At 39.8% G+C, this 23,501-nt stretch overlaps 1 protein-coding gene across 2 annotated transcripts in view; it reads right to left on the bottom strand.

Annotated features, from left to right (window-relative positions):
* FAAH2 (fatty acid amide hydrolase 2) overlaps positions 1-23,501 on the bottom strand; it is a 181,276-nt gene that overhangs the window by 50,593 nt on the left and 107,182 nt on the right. The window contains exon 7 of one of the 2 annotated variants that reach the window (XM_053473778.1): positions 18,309-18,428. The exons of the other annotated variant lie outside the window; for it this stretch is intronic. Within the exon in view, the coding sequence (XP_053329753.1) occupies positions 18,309-18,428 (120 nt within the window). The remainder of the gene's footprint in view (positions 1-18,308; positions 18,429-23,501) is intronic. 2 annotated transcript variants of the gene reach the window in all.

Genomic DNA, 23,501 nt, shown 5'->3' on the forward strand with positions numbered 1-23,501 from the left:
ATGAATTCCAGGTACTTACTACTCAACTCACTGCTCGATCGGCCCCTAGACACCATGATCCCCATGGACAGAGCCCACAGGGCTTTGCGGCCTCATGGCCCGTTATCTGCCCCGCCACAGGATGTTATTTGCCACGTGGTAGACTACAGTCTGAAGGAGACCATGACATATCCTTCTTCCACGACCTTTCCGACCTGACCCTGCGTACCCGGCGTATACTACGCCCACTAACGAGTGAACTCCAACAGCACAGGTTGCGTTACAGCTGGGGCTACCCTTTCAGCCTAAATATCCGGACCAATAATGGAGTTACGTCGCTACGTTACCACCATGAGCTCCCCGAGTTCTTGGAAGAACTCGGCTTAGATGATCTCCACGATCTGTCCTGTGCCGTGAGTAACCCCTGGGACAGTGACTTTGGCCCCGTTTTTTATTCCTGGGCCTTGCAGTTTTGTGTTCTGTTTACAGTTTTCTTTTTTTGTTGTGTGTGTGCTTTGTACTCTGGTTCCCGCTGTGTGCACTTATGCTATGACGGGAGTGGATGCCCCCCTCGGCCTACGGCGGGGACGAGGGGGTTAACCTACGGGCTGCCACGGTTACACCGTCAGACACCGTGGAGTTTGCCATTTCGGGACTCTGCTGTGGTCACCTTATTTCTATGCTTGCCATACTGCATACTATGCTGTGTTTTCTGTTAAAATGTGTACATTACTGCATTTCCCCGTACCGAGACCCTCTATGGGCTGCGTTGCGTTGTTGCACTTTACATCCTGTTCCCTATGCTGTCTACTGATATCTGTTCTGAATTCCATTGCGTACATCACTGCACTTGCCGTCATAGCTCGCTATCACGGCCCACTCTACTTTGAGGTATTGCACATCGCATTCTCCACTACCTGCTGTGGCTGCATTCGATGTGGGGAAGTTCAGAGGTGGGGTGGGTTGGGTGTTTTTTTTGTTTTGTTTTTTATTATTATCACCTGTCTACATCACTACACCAGCCTTTATGGCTTGATATTGAGGCCCCCACTGGGCTGAGTTGCAGTGTTGCACTGTACATTCTATTTACTATGCCGGATAATGGTACCAGATTTGGGTTGCACTATGTGCATCACTGCACTTGACATCATAGTTTGCCTCACGCCCCCCTTCAAGGTATCGCACTTCACACTTTACATTAATTACAGGGTTGTTGTTTTTTTGTGGGTATATTATTACTCCTGCTCATGACACACTTATACCTATTCCTTTGCTTCCCCATACCCACAGGTTGTGGCAGGCACTTCTGCATCACGGTGGGCTGTTGTGCTTTGATTGACTATATTGCCCACTGCCCTACACTCACACACACACACACACACACTATTATCTGTTTTTGTTTTTTCTTTGTCTGGGACCTCCGGTTCCCCCTCTGTGGCCCTGGCGGGGAGAGACTCCTGTCTCTCTGCATATATCATATTATATGGTTGATTACCTCTTTCTTCCCGCGGCAGTGGGGGGACGGGGGAGAGAGCACCACGGGAATATTAATATTTTTTTTTCTTTTCTTCCCTTTGCTGCCTCTCCTCTCTCCCTCTCTGCACGCGGGTTCTACATTTGCGACCGACTGTTTGGTCAGATACGCGGTTTGGCGCGAGGTTCTGCCTCCTGTTTTATGCTGCCTTATTCAATGACCTTGTTCCTTGGTTTTGTCATATCTCTTGCCAGTAAATGGTACCATGTCATGCTGTGTTTATACTGTATGTTCGTTTATCTCGGTTCCCCATACGGGATCTGACTGTCGCTCTACAGGTCATGGGTGGCGGCGGGTTCCCCCTGAACATTGTTCTTCTGTTTCTTGCAGTCCTCTCTTGGACAGGTGGCGCTTCCCCCTGCATCAAGAGTATTTCATAATATTGGGGTGGTCACGGCTGCTGTCCTCCATTATTTGAGGCGGCCCGTTCCATTACCCGGTACCCACTCCAAGTGTTGTCCCCCCCCCTTTTTTTTTCTCTCTCTCTTTCTCCTCTATATTTCCCTCTCCTCTGCTCTTTGCCATGGCTCCTGTGTCGGTGCAGTGCCTTCCTTGTATGCGTCGCACCCTTACTGTCATCTCCTATAAACGTGAAAGGCCTCAATATCCCTGAAAAACGCTCTCATTTACTGAGTGATCTGAAACACCACAGGGCATCTATTGTCTATCTTCAAAAGACTCACTTTAAGGCGCCCAGTCCACCTACCTTACTTAATGCCCATTACCCGGTGGGGTTTTTCAGCAATAACATGAGGTCTAAATCCAGAGGTGTGGCTGTTCTTTTTGATAAGCACACGCGGTTTCTCGAGAAAGCTCATATGTCTGATCCGAATGGTCGTTTCTTTTTGTAAGGCACTATCGCGGATTCGCTTTATACTTTTGCTAATGTATATCTCTCCAACATACAGCAACACCGTTGCCTCTCCAAGATTCTTCTATTACTACGCCCCTTCCAAGAGGGTCTCTTGATCCTGGGCGGAGATTTCAATGTGGCTTTTGAACCCAGACTGGATACTTCCGAAGGGCACTCCTGCACTCCCCCACATGTCTCCCAAAAAATGAAAGCTTTACTCCATTATCTTCAGCTGGTAGATTGCTGGAGGGCACTTCACCCCTGCGATAGGGACTACAGTTTTTTCCTCCACTGCCAAGAGACTCTATACTAGACTCGACTATCTCTTTCTGCCATATTACTATCTCCCCAAATTGTTACGGTCTGATCACTTGGTCAGTTCACACACCATTGATAATGTCTTTGACCTCGACTCTGACCCGACCGACAGCGACGACATGGCGACTTAACAAATCACTCTTTACAGATCCAGTACTTCAGGCTGACACGCAATCACTTCTGACTATTCAACTATTTCACGGATAATGCCACCCCATACGTTTCCCCCCTAACTGTATGGGAGGCTCATAAATGTGTAGTTCGCGGACATTTCATCAAGGTCAGGTCTGAACAGAAGAAAGCAGCTGCGTCCGCCCTTGAGAAACTATATCACGACATTAGAACAAGCCCATAAAGATACTCTTACTGATGCTGCCTTGCAGCAGTTGGTCCTCCTACATTTCTCTGATCCCCAAAGAAGACAAGGACTTCCGCCCTATTTCCCTGCTTAACACAGATCTCAAATTATTCTCTAAAAATTTTACAGGTTGGATTGGTCCTTTTAAGTTTGCGGTCTTGGACCATATGGGTTTTGGACCCAACATGCAGCGCTGGGTCTCTTCCCTATATTCCCACTCGTCAACTAGGATTAGGGTTAATGGAGTGTTAACAGACTCCTTCCCCATCACAAATGGGACTAGACAGGGCTGCCCGCTCTCCCTCCTTTGCTTTTCATTTTATCCCTAGAGCCTTTCATGGAATCTATCCTGCAAAATGTAGACATTCGGGGCCTCCTAGTTGGTAAGGTCATGCACAAAATCTTAGGTTATGCAGACGACTTACTTTTTGTTGTCACGCAACCACTGTTATCACTTCCGGCTATTCTCTGTGAGTTTAACCCCTTCAGCACCGGGACGTACCTGGTACTTCCTGGTTACTGGTCACCGGTAGACCGGGACGTACCAGGTACGTCTCCTCCAAAAAACGCCCCCCACATCACCACGATCGCGGTGATCGTGGAGGCGCTGCTGCTACTGTCTGCCCAGGAGTCCTGGGCAGACAGCACAGCCTCTCTAAACCCGCCCCCAAGCCTACGATCACTCCCACGGAGTGATTTTGTAGGCAGAAACAGCGATTGCAGAAAGATCTGCAATCGCGGTTTCAGCTGCCACAGGCAGCTTCAGGGAAGGGGGGGGTGTTGAATGGGTCCCCACACAAGTGTGGGGGCCTGATCCAACACCCCCCTGCTGCCTGATCGCTCCATGAGAGCGTCGGTGCAGCGTTAACCCCTTCAATGCCGCAATCGCAGCAAAAACGAGCCCCCAGAAGTCCTCTGATCAGTCCTGTAGTACTGATCAGAGAGACTCCTCCCCTACAATCTCCAGTCTGTTGGAGATTGTGTCCCAGCTGCCAGAGGCAGCTTCAGGGACAGGGAGACAGGGTTCTTTGGTCTCCACATGAGTGTGGAGACCAGCCCCCCCACCCTCACCCTTCCTCAGTTAACCCCTACCCCCTCTTCCTCAATTAACCCCTTCAATGCTGCGATTGTGTATGACCCCCATCGCAGCATTGCAAGGGTTAATATTAGTCCCCACAAGCTTGTGGGGACTAAATACCAGTCAATGCTGTGCTTCAATGGAGCATCAGCATTGAAAGAGTTAAAAAAAATGTAAAAAATAATAATAATAAAAAAAATTAAGAAATAAATTAATTTAAAAAAATTAATAAAATAATAATAAAAAAAATAACAGCACTGACCTGAAAGTCCAGGGTGCTTCCAGGTCAAATGCTGGGCTGATCAGATCGCTCCTGGCCAATAGGAGTGATCGGATCATTATGGCAGCCCACGGATGACCCTGCTCTACAAAGAGAGAGGGGTCATCTAGGGTAATTATGAAAAAACACAAATTATTAATAAATGAAAAAATCATAATTATTACCTGATCACTTGTCGGTGACATTTTAAGTCGCTGATTATTGATCGGTCTCCCTGATTGATGTCAGCGGCCTAAACCTGTCACTTACAAGCAATCTGATAAAAAAAATATTTTAAAAAATGTAAATGCACATGTTCCAGTTTTGCCCTCATAGCTTCCTCAAAAAATGCATGAACCATGCATGTGAGGCCTTGTTGGACTCATGGGATGTTGGTGAACAAAATGTGGTACTTTCTTCCACTGTTGCACTTATGGTGTGCAAGAAATTCAGTGCAACATTGAAATGTATGCGTTAAAAACGCAATAAAATAATTTCCCTGTGAAGTTTGGCAGACTTCAGTGAAGAAATGGCTGGCTGAAAACTGTCAAAACTACCCTAGTTGAACACCTTGACTTGTCTACTGTTCATAAATATATACTTTTATGGGGTAATTTACATTGGGGGGCTTCCAAAATGTCCCAAATGGGATATGGGCCCAGGAAACCAATTTCTGAAAATTCCAAATGTGAAAACGAAAATGCGCATGTTCCAGTTTTGCCCTCCTAGCTTCCTCAAAAAATGCATGAACCATGCACGTGAGGCCTTGTTGGAACCGGGGGATGTTGGTGAACACAATTTGGTGTTTTTTTCTGCAGCTGCACATATTCTATACAAAATATAATATAAAATCTAAAGCAACATTGCAACATATGCAAAAAAAACAAAAAATATAAAAATACCTCAAAATTTGGCAGCAATTGGCGATAAAATCCCTGTTTGAAAAGTGTCAAAATGACCCTAGTTGTACACCTTGACTTATCTACTGTTCATAAACATATAATTTTGGGGGGATAATCAGTATCTGTGACAACTATTGCAGTTATTAGACTACCATGCCAAATTTGAAAAAAATTACATTTCAAAAACGTAATGCATGCCTTGCAATATTTGCCCTATACTGGTCAAAATAGATGAAAATCCTGGCCATGTTGGGTGGTTTCCAAATCAGGACAACTTAATGAATATATTTGGGATAATTTTTTCCCATTGGTTCAATGTGTGTACAATTTGTATGTATACAAAACTGTAAAAAAATGCGTTTTTTTCATTTTTTCCCCACTTTTTCCAGTTTATTTCAAATAAAACAATGTACTACCCAGCTTAATATGGTTTCAAATGAAAGCCCTACTTGTGCTGAAAAAAACAATATATGATTTGTGTGGGTGCACCAATTGAAAAGAGAGAAATTACAGTTGAAGAAAGACATGGCAAAAACACAAAAACGGCTCCGGTCCTTTAGCGACACCCTAGCTTAAAAATCCCGGTCCTGAAGGGGTTAAAGAATATGGGGGATTGGCTAATCTAAAAATTAATAATTCAAAATCCTGAACATTAATATGGCGACACTTGATGCCCTGAATCTGCGTTCCAGCTTCCCCTTCAAATGGTGTGAGGGAAAGCTAAGATACCTGGGTGTCCGGCTTACACGGGACTTGTTGGAGCTTTACCGACATAACTTCCTCCCTCTATTAGCAACCATTCAGAAGGACCTTAACACGTGGTCCCCTCAACACATATCGTGGTTTGGGAGAATTAGCACGCTCAAGATGGCTGTATTACCCAGGCTTTTATTTTTGTTCCAATCTCTCCCAATAGAGATTCTCCGGGCCTTTTTTACTTCGGTTCGATCCATGTATTTGTGATTCCTATGGTCTCGAGAACGTCCCAGAATTCAGTTTGCGACCTTATGCAGACCTAAATTGAATGGAGGCGCGGGTCTCCCAGACCCCCGTCTGTACTTTCAGGCTTGTCACCTTTTGCGGGCTTGGAGTTGTCCGATCGTCCTAAACATAAATTGTGGGTTGGTATTGAAGCCCAGGCGGCTTCTGTACCACTGCACCACCTCTTGTGGTTACTGCGCCATCAATCCCGAGCTTTTGCCTGCAACCACCCGTTTGTGAAGGCTACACTACTTGCGCTGCATTCTCTGCATTTATCGCACTCTCTGACGACGTATCCCTCACCCCTGACGCCCATCAGAAATAATCCCGACTTCCCACAAGGACAGGTTGCTGGCCCTTTTTTGTCTACCACGTTGACGGACAGGGCTCCGATTTCTGACTTCTTACTTGATGACAGATTACGACCATTGGACTCGATTCTGCCAGACAGACCACCCACTGTCCTCGACAAATTTCACTATTGTCAGTTGATTAGTTTTTTCTCTCTAAGTCCTCACGAAAACATACTATGACGCGTGCCCTTACTAATTTTGAGCTCTTATGCACTGGTCCATCCCTCCCGGGATTTGATATTATATCAACTTCTTTTGTGGGCGCAAAACACCGTCCCACTGCGTTTTCAAGGCTTCTGGGAACAGCTGCTACAGATTTCTTTAAGCCCAAAAGACTGGGACAAAATTTTTCTCCTCACCCATAAAAGCTCACGTAGTACTAAACTGCAGGAAACCTCTTACAAACTCCTGACCCGCTGGTATAGGTCCCCTGATATACTCCATGCTGCCTTCCCGGATTTGCCAGATACGTGTTGGAGATGTGGCTCAGGGGTGGGGTCGCTTTTACATTTATGGTGGGAGTGCCCGAGGATTGTTCCATTTTGGCGTCAGATCCATTCGCTCATGCCCAGGTTCACGGACCGTCAGATACCGTTCTCGCCTGCTTTGTTCCTTTCGCATCATACTGACCAATCGATCTCTAGTTATAGGAAGTCGATAGTGCCTCACATTCTGAACGCCGCAAAAGCCTTAATACCGCTTCACTGGAAAGATCCTCTGCCTCCTTCGTTTCGGGAGTGGATCTTGAAAGTAGAACACATCAGAACTCTGGAGGAGCTGGCCATGTCCTCTGATGATCAAAGTGAGAGGTATGGAATATATTGCAAGCCCCGATATTCAGTCCCTATTGGCGGTGTGAGCGGTCGCTTGCCGATGGGGGGCGCTGTGCCGGTTCATGGGAGCACTTTGTCCCCCCCCGGTTTTGTTTGCCGCCTTTCTCTACCCCCCTTGTCCTTCCCTTGTTATATCAAGGATGGTGTGTTTCTGCACCTCCACACTTATTCCCACCATAGCCTACTTCGATTAGCCCCTGAGGTCCCCTGTCTGGCCAGCACTTATGACTGGGCGGGAATCTGTCGATAATGTTCTTCCATTTGGTGGAACCTTCCATTTGGTGTGTCGATGTGGTGGGAAATATGATTTCTGTTCCTGCAATGTTCTTGACACTGTATGTGAACTATGTACTACTGTATCGGCCTACTGCGCTGAGCTCTATGTCTGCCTGTACTTTGTGGAGTTACGTGCCGTGTACCTCCCTTACTTTCTTCCTCAACCATTTTTTGTTCTTTAGTTGTGACAAAACATATATTTACAAAGAAATAAAATAAAAAAACAAATATAGTGTAGCACAGCGCTATGGAATTTGAATTTGATTTATATTTATTGTTTTATTGCTCGATTATAAGATGTAAGAAATCATTTTTATACTTTTATTTTGTTCTGCACATTTTAGGCCTGAATGCAACTTGAGTGCTAGGAACATATGGTATCAATTAAGTGACGTAGTTTAGAGGGTCTTCTGTGGAATGCCGGTGTATCATATGACTGTTCCAATAGGATTCCTTTACGTATACCCTAAACAAATGTAAAGGGGTATAAATTGGCATGACTACAAAGACAAGGTCTCTTTCTACGCTCTTTCCACGCTCTCATCTTCATCTCACCAAGATACTAAGCCTACAGTACCTTTAATCAACATTTGTTCCAGCATTGGTATTGTATGAATTGATAATTTGTCATCGAATAAACCTAATTAATAAGACATAGAAGCTGTGGTCTTGATTGCTGTTTGATCACTGGAGAAGCTTAGATATTCAAGACAAAAAATATTCTAACAAATTGACGAGCCAGCCAGTCTTTAGTCAGTTTTCTACGGCGAGCCTTTACTGCACGTTTGTTTTTTACTTTTCCTCTTCCGACAAAGGGGGGATAGTGTGCAGTTGTCTGAAGAGATCAAAGAGATCCTCTGACTAAAAACAAAAAAACCTAGCAGTGTGATCAGAAGAGTGTAATTCGACACTACCTGACCATTACCAGACCACGTGGTGAGAAGGAAGAGCATTCCAGAACTGTGTATCGTAGTGAGAGCAGACTGAGCAAGCAACTGATCTACGGTAAGTATGGATTTTGTTAATACTTTGTCTTCCGGAAGTAAACTTGAATTTACGTTTGTTCCTTATACGGCTAGTGATTCAGCTTTGTGGTATGATTTATGGCGTCAATGTGAAGATGCAAATAAGAAGATAGACAAAAAGATATTTTCTGGGAATAAGGATAAACACAAGTTGAGGAATGTAATGAAAATGATAAAGATTTTTAATACATTACTTGCTGGTGGTGATGATCTGACTAATAATGATGTTAGTCAAAGTAATTCACAGAGTAGTGACATGGTTAAAAATGAGATGCACAATGTGTGTGCAATAGAAAGGGAATGTCCTAAATGTGATTTATTAACTGAAGAGATTTCTGATTTGTCGGATTGCTTAGAAATTAAGAATTTGTTAATTACAAAATTGCAGAAAGATTTGAAACAAGTTTGTGTAATTACAAGGGGAGATACACAAAGACACAGCTTAATTCCAGAAAATGTAGAGGATGAACCAGAGGTCAGTTCAGAACAGGAACTGCAAAGGAAGAAGCTTAGAAATAAGGCGGCAAAACTAAAATTACAGATTCAAAGCGAATTAATGAAATTACTTAAAGAAATACCGCCGTATAATTCTAATTTGGATGCATTTGGTAATGCAGATGTATTTGAATCGAATACAGAGAAGCATAATTTGAATAATGAACTAAGAAACAGATTATTTAAAATTTGGTTACCTACGTACATGAGTAGAAGGTTAGTAGCTCCAATAAGTTCTCCTATAGTGGAAGATGATAAAATCATCCATGGAACAGATAAGGATAGACTCCAACAGTTGATTAAGTTTACAACTGGAAATGAAAATCCAACACTTGACATACTAGAAAACCTGAAACCTACAATTTCAGAGGATCCATTTTCTTTCTTGTTAAGATTTGAGCAGGCTTACAGATTAGTTTTTAACATTTCTGATGATGAATGTCCTGCCTCTATGATTCAAGTTTTTGTTAAAAAGTTTAACTACCTGGATCCTATTAGCATAGCAATTGCTTCGGATATGCAAACACTTGAGGATGCTGCTGCATTTATTGATAAAATCAGGAGAGAATGCAGACATGAAGGGGTTAAAATGAATGCGTCTGTAGTTAACATGGTTAATAGCAAGGATATAGGTAGAAAGGAGAGACCACATTTAATTCACCCCCCTTCTCCCCCTCAGGAATTTAAACATACCCAGATGCAGAATCCCAGGGGACACAGGTTTTGGAATAAAGAGTCTTTTCACTGTTTCTATTGCAAGAAACTGGGACATTTTAAAAGACAATGTCGCAAATTTCTCTATAATAAAAAATTAAAAGATCAAAGAAAATCAAATGGATTTGTTTACAGTTCAGATCCAAATGTATATACTAACATGGCTGTAACACCTCAAAGAGATTTACTTTACACTCCAATGATTAGGCAAATCAGGGAGATTGAAGTTAATAAAGAAGATTTACCTAATACAGGAACTACACAAGAATATGTTTGTTGTAAGTGTCGTGAGAGTTACAATACGTAGATATATGTTGATTCAGTATATAGGGAGCTAGTATAGCAATTAACTCTAATTCATACTGTATCCCTGCACTCTGTCTTCTATGAAGATGTTTTGAATAAGTTAATTTATTTATAAGAAAAACTATATGAACAACATCAGATGTGTTATATGTTAACGTTTTGTGTTTTGTTTTATTCTGTAAGTTAAGATCCTGTAATGTTATATGTTGTATATGTTAAGCTGCAACTACATTGTGTCCATCATTTGCAGAAGTACAAGTTAGGGATATTTCCTTTCTTGCTTCTCAGGTTGATTCAAAACCTGAATTTAGTTCATGAGAACAGGGTTTTGCGTCATGACTACAAAGGATTACTATGTATTGTATTGTATTGATCAAATATGTTTTTCCGTATTCAATTGAAGTATTAATTATTTACTATTGTCCATATTCTTAAATTCATCTCATGATCCAAATTCATGTGTTTGCTATAATAATTTGCTATTTGGTTATTTGATAAAATGATGCAGTCTGTAATGTTAATCAATTTAAACAATTTCTTAAGAATCATATTAGAACATTACATCGTGTTTTATAGTGAGGTGCTACAATAATAAAGGTGTTGTATCAGCTAAGATTTTGATGCTGCATATCTGTTGTGTTTTTTAGGTTGTATGTAAGAGTCGAATGGACAATGCAAATTATTAAAAATTCCATCATGGCAAAGACATCTGACATTCAAGGAGAGACAATCCTTTTTGTTTCTAGCAGTTCTGACGGCGACCATACTGATGATTGACGGTTCTAAGGAAGATCTACAGAGTCAAGAAGATCTACAGATTTGAAAACGAATTTATAGCCAATTTAACAATACTCAAGGGTTCCCAGACATAATTAAGAAGAAAAGAGAAATTGATGATTTCAATGGTCATGTGTGTTTTGGTGTAATGAAAGGGTACTTATTAGTTTGTAACATTAGAATTAACGTCACAAGACAAAGTAATGTGAGGTTAAATGTTACGATAGGGCCTAAATATTTATTTAGTTGGACTAAAGGGACCTACACACAAGATGATAAATTTGGGTTTTGGGAACATATCATAAACAAAGTAGTTTTATTGAGTATAGTAATAGAATGCAGTAATAATGTATGTGAAGGTACATGTTTAATACCCATGGCAGATAAAGAAGAAACATTATTCATTATGAGAGTATTGGGAGTACCTGTCAGTAGTACACAATTATTATTTTATAAATTAGAGTATCCTGATTTTGTTTTCTCCACAGATATGTCAGAACCGGAACAGTTAGATTTGTCCGCATGTTTACATTTTGTGTCCAAAATTATTTGTTTGTCTCATCAAGCTGAAACTATATATCATTCATGTTTTCATAACCAGAGCTCATGTTCAGGTACAATTCAAAGTGTGAAAACATCTAACGATCTTGTAACGCCTATAGAGAAAGGTAGAGTATGTGTACAGGTAATGTCTAATGGGGAATTGATTAAAGCGATGTTTCCTAAATGTACGCATACAGAAATATTATCGAAAGGTCTGTATTGTATTGATGGCGATCCAATAGCTATATATATATATGGAACTCAGATTAATGTTTCTCAAATTAATTCTCAAAAATTAAATGTTTTGCCACTACAGTTTAATTTATCACAAGTAAGTGAATTTCCATGGCAAAAGTGGGCAAATGAGATAAGGAAAGATGTAGGATTTTTAAATGTCTTGCAAAAACAATTAAAAGAAGCACAGATTGTATTTCAACATGAGCAAGGTAAACTCAAAAACATAGAACATGAATGGTCAATAGTCTCAGGTACATCTTGGTGGAAAAACTTTGCTAAGTCAACAGAAATTATGGCAAAATCATCTGTTGGCTCCGCTATCACCAATGTTTTGTTACATCCATTTATTATTGTTTTATTTGTGTCTTTTATATGTATTATGTTTCAAATATGTTTATTATGTAGAATAAGAAAATCGTATTTAACTATTAGAGAAAAGATAAAGCAAGGAGAGATGATATTAAGGGAAACTTTAAGACGTAGGATGCATCAGTCTTCCACAGATCCTTTTTTATAATATTATCGTTTACATATCTTCCTGCACTCACTGAATGTGATACGAATGTTGTATGAATGGACAGCAAACATTTATTTATGGTACATAACCATAAACAGGGGGAAATGTAAGAAATCATTTTTACACTCTTATTTTGTTCTGCACATTTTAGGCCTGAATGCAACTCGAGTGCTAGGAACATATGGTATCAATTAAGTGACATAGTTTAGAGGGTCTTCTGTGGAATGCCGGTGTATCATATTACTGTTCCAATAGGATTCTGTTACGTATACCCTAACCAAATGTAAAGGGGTATAAATTGGCATGACTACAAGGACAAGGTCTCTTTCCACGCTCTCATCTTCATCTCACCAAGATACTAAGCCTACAGTACCTTTTATCAACATTTGTTCCAGCATTGGTATTGTATGAATTGATAATTTGTCATCGAATAAACCTAATTAATAGACTTTGAAACTGTGGTCTTGATTGCTGTTTGATCACTGGAGAAGCTTAGATATTCAAGACAAAGAATATTCTAACAATGTTTCTATGTTGTTAAGTATTATATGTATTTTAATGTCTTGTCTTTTTTTTTATATCCATGAAAAAAAAAAATCTTAATAAAGAATGAGAAATAAAAAAAAAAAAAAAAATTGTACTGAATAGGAGTATGCAAATATAGCACACCTAGTGCGGCAGGGGATCCAAATGTAATGTCTGTAAAATGTATATCTTGTATATGCAATTGAAGATAGAAGAGGCTTTTAAAAAATGTAATGTTGTATACATTTGCTATTGCAGAGGGGATTTTTTTTACTATGATATATTAACCTAAAAGAAAAACAGTGACCCTGCTTGGGTGTAAATATATGTTTTAAGATATAAGATGTCATGTAATTATCTGCTATTCAAAACAATAAAAGTGGATTAAACTTCAAAAAAAAAAAACAAAAAAAAAAAAAAAAAAAAAGAAGAGACAATCCTTTTTGTTTCTAGCAGTTCTGACGGTGACAATACTGATGATTGACTGTTCTAAGGAAGATCTACAGAGTTAAGAAGATCTACAGATTTGACAACCAATGTATAGCCAATTTAACAATACTCAAGGGTTCCCAGACATAATTAAGAAGAAAAGAGAAATTGATGATTTCAATGGTCATGTGTGTTTTGGTGTAATGAAAGGGTACTTATCAGTATGTAACATTAGAATTAACTTTACTAGACAAAGTAATGTGAGGTTAAATGTTACGATAGGGCCTAAACATTTATTTAGTTGGACTAAAGGGACCTACACACAAGATGATAAATTTGGGTTTTGGGAACATATCATAAACAAAGTAGTTTTATTGAGTATAGTAATAGAATGCAGTAATAATGTATGTGAAGGTACATGTATAATACCCATGGCAGATAAAGAAGAAACATTATTCATTATGAGAGTATTGGGAGTACCTGTCAGTAGTACACAATTATTATTTTATAAATTAGAGTATCCTGATTTTGTTTTTTCCACAGATATGTCAGAACCGGAACAGTTAGACTTGTCTGCATGTTTACATTTGTGTCCAAAATTATTTGTTACAGAAATTATGGCAAAATCATCTGTTGGTTCCGCTATCACCAATGTTTTGTTACATCCATTATTGTTTTATTTGTGTCTTTTATATGTATTATTTTTCAAATATGTTTATTATCTAGAATAAGAAAATCGTATTTAACTATTCAAGAAAAGATAAAGCAAGGAGAGATGATATTAAGGGAAACTTTAAGACGTAGGATGCATCAGTCTTCCACAGATTCTTTTTTATAATATTATCGTTTACATATCTTCCTGCACTCACTGAATGTGATACGAATGGGATACGAATGTTGTATGAATGGACAGCAAACATTTATTTATGGTACATAACCATAAACAGGGGGAAATGTAAGAAATCATTTTTATACTTTTATTTTGTTCTGCACATTTTAGGCCTGAATGCAACTTGAGTGCTAGGAACATATGGTATCAATTAAGTGACGTAGTTTAGAGGGTCTTCTGTGGAATGCCGGTGTATCATATGACTGCTCCAATAGGATTCCTTTACGTATACCCTAAACAAATGTAAAGGGGTATAAATTGGCATGACTACAAAGACAAGGTCTCTTTCTACGCTCTTTCCACGCTCTCATCTTCATCTCACCAAGATACTAAGCCTACAGTACCTTTTATCAACATTTGTTCCAGCATTGGTATTGTATGAATTGATAATTTGTCATTGAATAAACCTAATTAATAAGACATAGAAGCTGTGGTCTTGATTGCTGTTTGATCACTGGAGAAGCTTAGATATTCAAGACAAAGAATATTCTAACATAAGACAAGGTTTTTTTCAGAGCAAGTGCTCTGAAAAATACCCCTCGTCTTATGATCGAGGTCTTCTAATCAGACCTCAAATAGAGGTCAGACTATGAGACTAAGACCCAGTTTCCCAGCAGCGCTGCAGGGGACCTGGATTCTCCTGTCTGGTAACCTCAGCTGCTGCTGGCACTTCCACCGAGGCTTCTATCACTGAGCGCTAGCGAAAGTACGTGCATCGCGCATACCTTCCCGACTGCCAAAGAGGAGATTTCCCTGCAGCGGCGCGGGGAATTCCCTTCTCTGGCAGCCGGCGAACGTCCGCTCGATGGACACAGACAACCCCCACTACTGCTGGCACTTCCACCGGGGCTTCTATGACGGAGCACCTGCGTCACATGAACTTCGGGTGCTCAGTCATAGAAGCACCGTCGGAACTAACACTGGCCTCCACCAGCTGGTAAGAAGCACTGGTCGGGGGGGGTGTCTTATATGGGGGAGGCATAAGGCTTTTCTGGAGGCAGAGTGCCCCATGAAATGCCTTTTAACCACCTGTATGCCACTCTGCATCCACAAATGCTTTTTAACCACTATATGCCACTCTGCTTCCAGAAATGCCTTATACCCCCCTATATGTCCCATGATATGCCCCTGGCATATAGGGGTATAATGCATTTCTGAGGTCAGTGGCATATAGGGGGTATAAGGCATTTCTGGAGGCAGAGTGGCTTATAGGGGATAAAAGGCATATCATGGGGCAGAGTGGCATATAGGAGGGTATAAGGCATATCAGGGAGGCAGAGTGGCATATAGGGGGGTATAAGGCATTTCTGGGGCAGAGTGGCAAGCCTAGGGGCAGATGTGCATAACTGGGAGGGCAGGTTGGCAAATAAAAGGAAATAAAAACAAAAAAATGTTCTCAATCATAGCTTTTATTAAATATGAAAAAAATGTTTTTTGTATAAATTAATATTCAGGTTTTGGGAGGTCGTCTTATAATCAGGCAAATACAGTAATAATCTAAATATCCTTATGGTTTTAATATGCACCAATTGCACTCACATATAATCAAAAAAAGGGACTTCAAAAGATCTTTGCTAAATAAGGGAGACCTTTGAGATCTCTAACAAATGCATAGGAGCAGGAGAAACAGAGAAAGCACAATATAGTGAAATATTGTATGAAACCTTGATTATTAATATGCATCAAATGCACTCATGTGAAATCAAGGGATAAGAAGGCACCTTAAAGACAAATATGCAGGTATCTTCTTTATAATGGAGGAAGCTTCAAAACACGCAGGAAAAAAGAAAACTCCCCTCTGTAAAATCTGTTTTACAAAAAAAAAAAAATTGGCCACACCTCCCATTGGGGGGGGGTGTTTGCTTTCCGACAACACTCAAAGGGTTACCAGAGGATTAGCAAAGCTGAAATCAGAACTCCTCCCTTCATTTTAAAATGACTTAACTGGTTTATATGTGTGTATATACACTAAAGATTTAAGCTTCAATTAACCCTTATACGCTTTCTTATATGCTTAGGGCTTCACTATTGGTACACCTATTGTAAAAGGGAGATCACTCAATTGTATAGCAATATTAACAAATATTATTACAAATCATCATTTAACACACACAGTGGTTGGAAAAACAGTAATCCGTAGAAAGGGACCAAGTGTTCATGACTACTAAACTACTGGAAAGGGCATCTGAGAGACCAATCAGGGGCCTACAAACAGGGATATGGGGGTGAATTAACTGATAAAAACAGAAAATTGAGTCTTAGTCGAGTACTAGTGGCTACCAGGAATTTTCTGCTCATACCAATTTATGGAACACATTGGAGTTATGACATTAGCCAGGAGATCAGTGCAGCTTTAGAATCAAGGAGGTTCAAAGGTTAACCCCTTCAATCCCAGGGGTTTTTGGTACCTCAAAGCCCAGAGCAATTTTGCCATTTTGGGGGTATGTCGGTTTAACGATTATTCTCTGTTCCTGTGAATAGTGTACCCATGTAAACTATATATTGTTTTTTCAAGGACATCCATAGTTGGATGATTAGCTGAAAATTTAGAATGAGAAATTTAGTAAAAACTAGCGAAGATTACAAAAATAAACTAATTTTTTTTTACATTTTACCTCTGAATCCTCACAAAATTAGGTAAAGTGATGGAAAATCCCCTCCAAGTTTATTAATTCAGGTGTCCTGATTTCAAAAATACCTAATTTATAGAGATTTTCCAGACTTTCCCAGCACCAGGGAGCATACTATAAGGTGTACAATTTTGTATAATTATTATGCCTATGGCTTAACGGGTTTGGGGGTTGTGAACGGGGGCAGGAGGGTTATACTGGCTAGATGTTATGCTAGGGCAATGGGAAGTAAGGTTTTTTAATAATTTTTTATTATTTTTTTTATATATATTTTTTTAAAAAAATTTAATTTTATTTTTTTTTACATTTTTTTTAATTTTTTATATATTATTTTTACACAGAAATGGTTAGAGGTCCTCCTAGGGACCTGCTGAACATGCCAGTGATGTCACAATTACATCACAGCTCACATTATAATTTTTTTGTATTATTTATATTATTATTTTAATGATTTATTTAATATTATTTTTTAAATGAATTAACTTGTTTTTTTCAGCTTTTCTCTTTCAGGACGGGAGGGGGGGGTGAGAGAGAGGGTTTCTCACTCCCCTCCCCGCGATCCCCCTGCACCGATCACACTGTGATCTCTATGCAGGTCCTCACAGATCGCAGCGTCTCTGTGCCTCATCGGAGGGCAGGATATCCCCGCGGGGGATATCCTGTCCTCCGATGACCTTCCGGGTTACGTCAGCAGTGACACAACCCGGAAGGGAATGCCCGATCGTGCGTTTGCAACTGCGCGATCGGGCACTTTCAACCGTAACAGCTTACCGGCTTTCATGCTGGTAGCTGTTACGGGAGATCGGGAAGCAGAAAGCCGGCGATGCCGGCTTTTGCTGCCAGGGGGGAGTCCAGGCTGGTCTCCCGTGGAGCGGCAGGGATGTGTCCCTGACGCTGCACGAAAGGCTGAACGTACCGGGACGTCCATAGGGGTTTCTTTGTGGGCGTTTTTTGGACGTCCCGGTACGTCTATAGGGGAATGAAGGGGTTAAAATACCATAAGAAATAATAACGCACCCAAACCCTGGGTTTACTGAAGCCTTCCAATTCAGCATTGCACTCACGTTGTTGGTTGGTGTTTGTGTTTTGTAATATTTTTACTTGCGATTGTGTGGTTCTTCTGATTTCTGCTTTCAACCACTGATTGGGCAGAAGGGTTTGTACTTTTGATTTCAATACTGTATATATCTTTGGTTTTCCTGTAGTTAGATGCTTGTTTGGTGATTAAAGTCACCAGGTAAGACTGAAACATGAAGTTTGAATATGCCACATCTTTAATATAGTATTGGTGATTTTCTACAAAAGTTCCTAGCGTGCTCATCTCTATGTAATATATACTGTGTACTTATATGTATATATATTGTGGAAATCTCTTATTTTCATGTACTTGTTTAACATTTTTATACCCTATTAATTAATGCAGTTAATCACAAAAGTGATTTATATATGATGGACATATCCCTGTGGCCCAAAGAGTCAAGTTTTACTGTTCATTACCTGCCCCTTCTTTGTGTCTGATGACATCATGGCTGACCAGATCTGAAAAGAACAGTGCATATTTTGAATGGTGACTGGTTGGACATTGATTCCAAGGTCCCTCTCCAAGAACGTAACCAACTGTAGAAACAAAATACAGTCAAAATAAATATAGAATCTGGACTGAAATGACTAGAGATGGGGGGATGGGGAAACAAAAATTGGGAAAAAACATCTTTTTCCATTTTTTTCCTCAAAAGCCGTTTTTTTTTTCTCCAGAAAAATTAAAAAAGAAATATGGAGTGTGGAATATGTTGAATATTAATATGTTTATGGCTTGGTATAACATCTTCACCATCATGAAAGACTGAGACTTTATGTAAAGTCTCAAATCATTGCAAATTCTCTGAGCAAACCCTGGAATACAATTAAAATACTAAGAATGCAATTCTCAAATAAGAGCAATATGTATTTTTGTCTGTAAGGACGCTAGAGGGAAAAAAAGGTTGTTTAGTTTGGCTGTGGCCAGGCTTCATCTTGTTTGTATACGTAAGTTAATTGTTGGTATATAGTAGTTGATAGTTTCTGTCCTCTTCAGTAAGGCCTTAATTGACAGGCAAGAAGTTAAATTTGGTTGAAAAATGTGGTTATCTTTATAACCTTTATCTAAACTATTCCTGTTTAGTTCTCCTCATCACAGTGTAACGCTTACCTATAGTCTGTTGGGCCAGTAAATTGTTTTGTCCTATCTTCCTTTCAGTAAAATGGTGAGACCAACATCCTCTTCTTATGTATAGTTGAAATGTCCTTAATATATACAGACCTTGTTCCATTTGTAACAAACAAAGTTTTAGAAAAGCAGAAAAGACATGTGATCCCAATTCATGTGACTACACCTGGGCTGATTGTTTTATTTTAACCCCTTCATGACAACGGCTGGTTTAATTTTTTGTACCCTTCGTGACAATGGCTGTTTTAACATTTCTGCGGTGCTCGTGTTTAGCTGTAATTGTTTTGTGTTCAGCAACATCTCCTGAGTACAGTGATACCACCCATGCATTGGTTTGCCTGGCTGTTTTGGGGCAAAAGGGCCGCATTTGGGGCATGTGCATTTGTCAATGTTGAACTTTTTTGTTCTATTTGGTAAATCTTTGAGCCTGGCCAATTCAGGGTGCCCTATAAAACCATTTATTTATTTTTTATTAGTATAAACAAAGACATACAAACATAAATAATAAACGAGAAAGAAAGATACACAATGACCCAATTACAACAAATTATGCATAGATATACACAGATTATGTATAAATACAAAATACCGGTGTATATATGACGACATATCGACATTGAGTCATTAACCCCTTCAGGACCGGGATTTTGATACTAACGTGTCGCTAAAGGACCGGAGCCGTTTTTGTGTTTTTGCCATGTCTTTCTTCAACTGTAATTTCTCTCTTATCAATTGGTGCACCCACACAAATCATATATTGTTTTTTTTAGGACAAGTAGGGCTTTCATTTGAAACCATATTAAGCTGGGTAGTACATTGTTTTGTTTGAAATAAACTGGAAAAAGTGGTGAAAAAATGAAAAAAACGCATTTTTTTACAGTTTTGTATACATACAAATTGTACACACATTGAACCAATGGGAAAAAATTATCCCAAATATATTCATTAAGTTGTCCTGATTTGGAAACCACCCAACATGGCCAGGATTTTCATCTATTTTGACCAGTATAGGGCAAATATTGCTAGGCATGCATCGTGTTTTTGAAATGTAATTTTTTGCAAATTTGGCATGGTAGTCTAATAACTGCAATAGTTGTCACAGATACTGATTATCCCCCCAAAATTATATGTTTATGAAAAGTAGATAAGTCAAGGTGTACAACTAGGGTCATTTTGACACTTTTCAAACAGGGATTTTATCGCCAGTTGCTGCCAAATTTTGAGGTATTTGTATATTTTTGGGGGGTTTTTTGCATATGTTGCAATGTTGCTTTAGATTTTATATTATATTTTGTATAGAATATGTGCAACTGCAGAAAAAAACACCAAATTGTGTTCACCAACATCCCCCGGTTCCAACAAGGCCTCACATGCATGGTTCATGCATTTTTTGAGGAAGCTATGAGGGCAAAACTGGAACATGTGCATTTTCGTTTTCATATTTGGAATTTTCAGAAATTGGTTTCCTGGGCCCATATCCCATTTGGGACATTTTGGAAGCCCCCACTGTAAATTACCCCATAAAAGTATATATTTATGAACAGTAGACAAGTCAAGGTGTTCAACTAGGGTAGTTTTGACAGTTTTCAGCTAGCCATTTCTTCACTGATGTCTGCCAAACTTCACAGGGAAATTATTTTACTGCTTTTTTAACGCATACATTTCAATGTTGCACTGAATTTCTTGCACACCATAAGTGCAACAGTGGAAGAAAACACCACATTTTGTTCACCAAGATCCCCTGATTCCAACAAGACCTCACATGCATGGTTCATGCATTTTTTGAGGAAGCTATGAGGGCAAAACTGGAACATGTGCATTTACATTTTTTTAAATATTTTTTTTATCAGATTACTTGTAAGTGACAGGTTTAGGCCGCTGACATCAATCAGGGAGACCGATCAATAATCAGCGACTTAAAATGTCACCGACAAGTGATCAGGTAATAATTATGATTATTTCATTTATTAATAATTTGTGTTTTTTCATAATTACCCTAGATGACCCCTCTCTCTTTGTAGAGCAGGGTCATCCGTGGGCTGCCATAATGATCCGATCACTCCTATTGGCCAGGAGCGATCTGATCAGCCCAGCATTTGACCTGGAAGCACCCTGGACTTTCAGGTCAGTGCTGTTATTTTTTTTTTTATTATTATTATTTTATTATTTTTTTTAAATTTTTTTTTTAATTTTTTTTTTATTATTATTATTATTATTATTATTTTTTTTTACATTTTTTTTAACTCTTTCAATGCTGATGCTCCATTGAAGCACAGCATTGACTGATATTTAGTCCCCACAAGCTTGTGGGGACTAATATTAACCCCTGCAATGCTGCGATGGGGGTCATACACAATCGCAGCATTGAAGGGGTTAATTGAGGAAGAGGGGGGGTAGGGGTTAACTGAGGAAGGGTGGGGGGGGGTCTGGTCTCCACACTCATGTGGAGACCAAAGAACCCTGTCTCCCTGTCCCTGAAGCTGCCTCTGGCAGCTGGGACACAATCTCCAATAGACTGGAGATTGTAGGGGAGGAGTCTCTCTGATCAGTCCTACAGGACTGATCAGAGGACTTCTGGGGGGTCGTTTTTGCTGTTGCTGGTCTGCCTGGGCTTTCAGGCAGACCACCAGCAGCAGAGCCCCCTACAAAACGGGAATTAACCCCTTCAATGCCGCGATCGCGGCATTCAATGCCGCGATCGCGGTATTGAAGGGGTTAACGCTGCACTGACGCTCTCATGGAGCGATCAGGCAGCAGGGGGGTGTTGGATCAGGTCCCCACACTTGTGTGGGGACCCATTCAACACCCCCCCCCTTCCCTGAAGCTGCCTATGGCAGCTGAAACGGCGATTGCAGATCTTTCTGCAATCGCTGTTTCTGCCTACAAAATCACTCCGTGGGAGTGATCGTAGGCTTGGGGGCGGGCTTAGACAGGCTGTGCTGTCTGCCCAGGAGTCCTGGGCAGACAGCAGCAGCAGCGACCCCGCGATCACCGCGATTGTGGTGATGTGGGGGCGTTTTTTGGAGGAGACGTACTTGGTACGTCCCGGTCTACCGGTGACTGTTAACCAGGAAGTACCAGGTACGTCCCGGTACGGAAGGGGTTAAAGAATAATCATAACATCAGACACAAACTAAAAATGGGCCAGGATAAAAAATTCCAGATTTTATTGAATTTATGGAGTCTCTGCTGTGCTTGGAAAAATCCATGAAACATTCATATTTTATTTGATTGATTACATTTTCCATGGATATTGATGTATTTTGTTGCCATTTCCTCGCAATACATATTTTCATGGCCAAGAGGCACTGTATAATCAGTGCTCTTTGATTGAAAGATAAATTGGCCAAATCTAGATGCAAAAGAGCTGGAGTCATAATAATAACTTTATCAATAATTACTGAAACTAACACAAATAGATCGTTCCAAGATTGCAGAATCACGCTACAATCCCACCAGATATGTCTTAAAGTTCCTTGTTCCAGGTTGCATCCCCATTTTACCGGAGAATAATTCTGATTGTATTTAACTAGCTTTTATAGTGTAATTCTATCATGTTCAAACAGTGGGAAGCTCTATTTATTTCCACTAAGCTATTTATCCACTGGGTTTTGTCAATATTGCCAGGAAATCAGTGCTTTAATACATATTGGGGTTTCTATTTCCTCCATTAGCAGGTAACACCTCCTTAGACATTTAGTGATTATCTCAAGTGAAAATAATCCATTGATCTGTTGGCTTAGTACCAGTGTTTTGCCAACAAATAAAATGGACCTTATATAATGTCTAATTCTTAATACATTAAAGAATTCTGTATTACCAAAATTAAATTCCCCGGAAAGTTGTTGAAAAGATTTTATATCTTTTAAATTCAGTATATCTTAATTCTTAGGTTTCTAAAGCCACTCCACTTTCTAAGACTCAACTGGGGAATATTATTTTGAAATATTTCTAGTGGGGCTGTTGAAATAATTTAGTTTTTCATACCTGTGCGGCGTTTAAAGGAGTTCCAGAATTCCATGGTACTTTTAAGTGAAATAGGGAGGGATTTTGTCACAATAATTGATCTGTCCTGTCGCAGCCATAGCAGGCATTCTAAATTTGTCATCCCCGTTAGTTCTTGCTCTATATGAGACCATGCTTCATTATAGCTGAGTTTGTATTGTAATTTCAAGATATGAGTTAGCATGCTAGCTTGAACATACCTCCCCAGGCATACCTCCCCAGGCATACCTCCCCATTTATCTTACTTGCATATAAGATTTTCCTTGAAATCCTAGGTTTTTTCTCTGCCTATATGAATTAGGGCTGATAAAATCGATAATAATCGATAATGAAAATCGTTGTCAACGATTTTCATTATCGATTAGTCGAATCGATTTTTATTGATTATAAAAAGAGTTTTTTTTCAGAGCAAATGCAGAGATCGGATTATAGCACTAGACTCCAGATCCCCCGCAACGCTGCAGGGGACCTGGATTCTC

Source organism: Spea bombifrons, chromosome 8 (assembly GCF_027358695.1).
Source record: "Spea bombifrons isolate aSpeBom1 chromosome 8, aSpeBom1.2.pri, whole genome shotgun sequence".
Taxonomy (NCBI): domain Eukaryota; kingdom Metazoa; phylum Chordata; class Amphibia; order Anura; family Pelobatidae; genus Spea; species Spea bombifrons.